This window comes from Musca vetustissima, unplaced genomic scaffold, assembly GCF_032173495.1.
Source record: "Musca vetustissima isolate MV318-11 ecotype Yass unplaced genomic scaffold, APGP_CSIRO_Mvet_v1 utg5916, whole genome shotgun sequence".
Classification (NCBI taxonomy): Eukaryota; Metazoa; Arthropoda; class Insecta; order Diptera; family Muscidae; genus Musca; species Musca vetustissima.
In genome coordinates, this window is record NW_026876774.1 from 14,251 (window position 1) to 17,116 (window position 2,866).

The 2,866-nt window shown below is 37.2% G+C and overlaps 1 protein-coding gene across 1 annotated transcript; it reads right to left on the bottom strand.

Moving 5' to 3' along the window:
* Window positions 1-552: 552 nt before the first annotated feature.
* Window positions 553-1,684, bottom strand: LOC133321323 (S-adenosylmethionine decarboxylase proenzyme). The gene has a single exon (XM_061530416.1). It carries the CDS (start codon window positions 1,654-1,656, stop codon window positions 553-555), a length of 1,104 nt encoding a protein of 367 aa, XP_061386400.1. The 5' UTR covers window positions 1,657-1,684.
* Between the last annotated feature and the right edge of the window lie 1,182 nt (window positions 1,685-2,866).

Genomic DNA, 2,866 nt, shown 5'->3' on the forward strand with positions numbered 1-2,866 from the left:
AGAAAACCTGGCCACGTGTATTCACGGATCGCTAATTCCTGCGGCCTTATGGACCTGAGAACCACCTTCAAACACACACACAAAAAACCTACATACAATTATAAAACTTTGGTGGAAAACCAGGCCACATGTATTCACGGATCGGCAATTCCTGCGGCCTTGAGGACCGCCTTCAAACACACACACACAAATAACTTAATTTTAATTTTCAGTTTCGAATTTAAATAAACCCAATATTGCAGACATTCTTCACGCACAGAATTAAGAAAAAAATTAAACTACTTTTTGGTTTGCGCTAAAGTTTGACTTTAATTTTGTCACATTTATTATGCATAGTTTCTATTTTCTTTTTTGATTTTTTTTTAACTTATAATTTGATTTAAAATTAACTTAAAAATTAATAAAACAAAAAACTAAAATTAATATTACATACACATACATATGTACCAGGAGGGGGTTGGGGGGTTTAGTAACTAACAAATATCAACTCTAGTAGTAGTAGCATCTTTTCTTTTGTTCCTACATCTTCCAATCAAATCTCACATGTCGTCGTTAACATTTATTGCCAGCCTCCACTTGATCGCCATGGCCACCATCATCACCATTTCGACAAACAGCAGCAGCAGCTGCCGAATATGTGGCAAACAATAAATTATACGACGGAAAATTACAGCATTGCATTTCACATCTCTGCCATTGCAGACCATAATTATTATGCTCCAAATCCCTTATGGTGGCATAGGCCTCGGAAGATTTATTAGCGAATATGGTTAGAATAAACTTCGATGGCAAAAACGTTTGGATGACACGATCTATTAATTCGGTGTAATTATTCATCGATACATTACTTTCAAAACTCACATACGAGAATTCATCTTCGGGTGTTATGTGAATGGTCATATATTCACCACGATTATTAATGCCATTCATGGAATAGCCACATGGCTCGAAAAGGAAATCATCGATTACCATATCGGGAAGAATTTCATTTATTTTACTTTTCACGGTGGCATCCTTACCATCTGTGCACAATTCTTTGCTGAATATTTTCATAATACGTGGATCAAGTTTTTCCATAAGGATTTCAATTGTTTGATCGGGTTCCGACAGGCCTTTCATTTCAATTTTGGGTATTTCGATGAGTGGTCTATCTTCTCGTTCGCGTTCAGGGTGACTTAGGGTATAGAGATACCAACAATCCTTGTTGATTTGACCCAAACAATAGGTATGGCCACCATCGAAAATGGTATCCAAAAATTTCACCTCCTCACAGAACAGACGATGCGGCAGAAGTTGCAACTCGGGACGGGCGAAATTTTTGCGCGAATAAAAGAAATCGGTTATTTCAACAAAACCCATTTCGGCAGCCAATTTCATCACGGGTTTCAAACAATTCAGTGGGGTTGTTGTGCCACAGGTCTTTAAAATCCATCGGCGTTTCGACACGAACATACTGGACTCACTGAGGACATAGGCATCGACTTCGTCATTTTTGGTGAAACTAATGATTTCACATTTCACGGCACGCAACAGGCCATCCCAGGTCTCTTTGGTGATTTTCCTTAGATCAGCTTCATCCGGGTTTAGGGGTGGATCGGCAAACCACACTTCCACCAGTTTCTCTACACCCTCGAAATAGTGTTTGTTCTCTTCCATGTTCGACGATCGATGGTTGGATGCTGAATGATGAAAATAAACACAAAGACAGATGATTACACGTCTGCCTTCTCGACCGAGTGTCGTCCGTGTGTGTATAGAGCAGCTGTCTTATCTCGTCTCAATGGTATCGTCTCCCTTTGCCGATTACTCTGTTTGTGCTTTGTATTATAGCCTTGTGCTTTATCCGTTGCTGCTGATGTTTCTTTCCTTTCTAATTATGACATAAAATTATTTTTCATGTTTCTTGTGATGAATTTTCGTTAGTTTTTTTAAATAATTTTCTGTCTATTACAATCGAATTCGATTCGTCTGCCTTGCCTTGAGTCAATCAAACCTTCTTTGGCGAGCCTTTAACCAACCAAATTTAAAAACGATCCACATACTACAAATGTGGGGGGAGACAGAAGACAACTTCGGATAAAAATGAAAAGCGTAAGAAAATGACAAAATCAGACAATGTTTACGAATGTGGATGTGCTGCATAACAGCAAAAAAGTGCTGTTTAGAAAGAGATATGAAAGAATAGGTGAAACAGCTGATGTACTTTTCCCTCCACAAAATAGGGAGACTTAAATCGATTATTGACAAATCGATAAATATATTAATATATATTGGTCTGTTCCCGTACTGCAAGAATTTACTCTATTTTACTATTTTCTTCGATATCATAAAGGAAAAAAGTGTTATCGGATGGTCTGTTCCCGTACTGCAAGAATCTACTACTTTTTACTACGATAACGAATTTTCCTTTATGTTATCGAAGAAAGTAGTAAAATCTAGTAGATTCTTGCAGTACGGGAACAGACCAGGAATAAAAAATAGTAGATTCTTGCAGTACGGGAACAGACCAATTGAAGTTATCCAGAAAATTGGTTGTTTTCGAAAAAAATACTACTCCATTTGGTAAATTTGATTGTCCAAGACTATTTTAATTAAATTTAAATGTCTAACATTTGCCTATAGGGACTAGGGATGACTAGACCGATTGTTGGTTAATCTGTTTATAGGCAGTGTACACACTAGCACTTAAGGGGGAAACACATACAAGGATTCAGGCCAGACCTGTTAAGTTGTCTTTATATGAATTGTCAATTTATAAAGGAATATCAGAGTCAAACTTGAGTTTGGACGCCGTTCTCCTTTATTCTTTTACAATAAAAAAAACCAAATTAACATTCCAAACCTGAAAGTCCTTTTATGTGTTTCC

What these genes read in the sequence shown, in the direction of transcription:
- LOC133321323 (XM_061530416.1), bottom strand. Translation starts at nt 1,656, where the DNA reads ATGGAAGAGAACAAACACTATTTCGAGGGTGTAGAGAAACTGGTGGAA.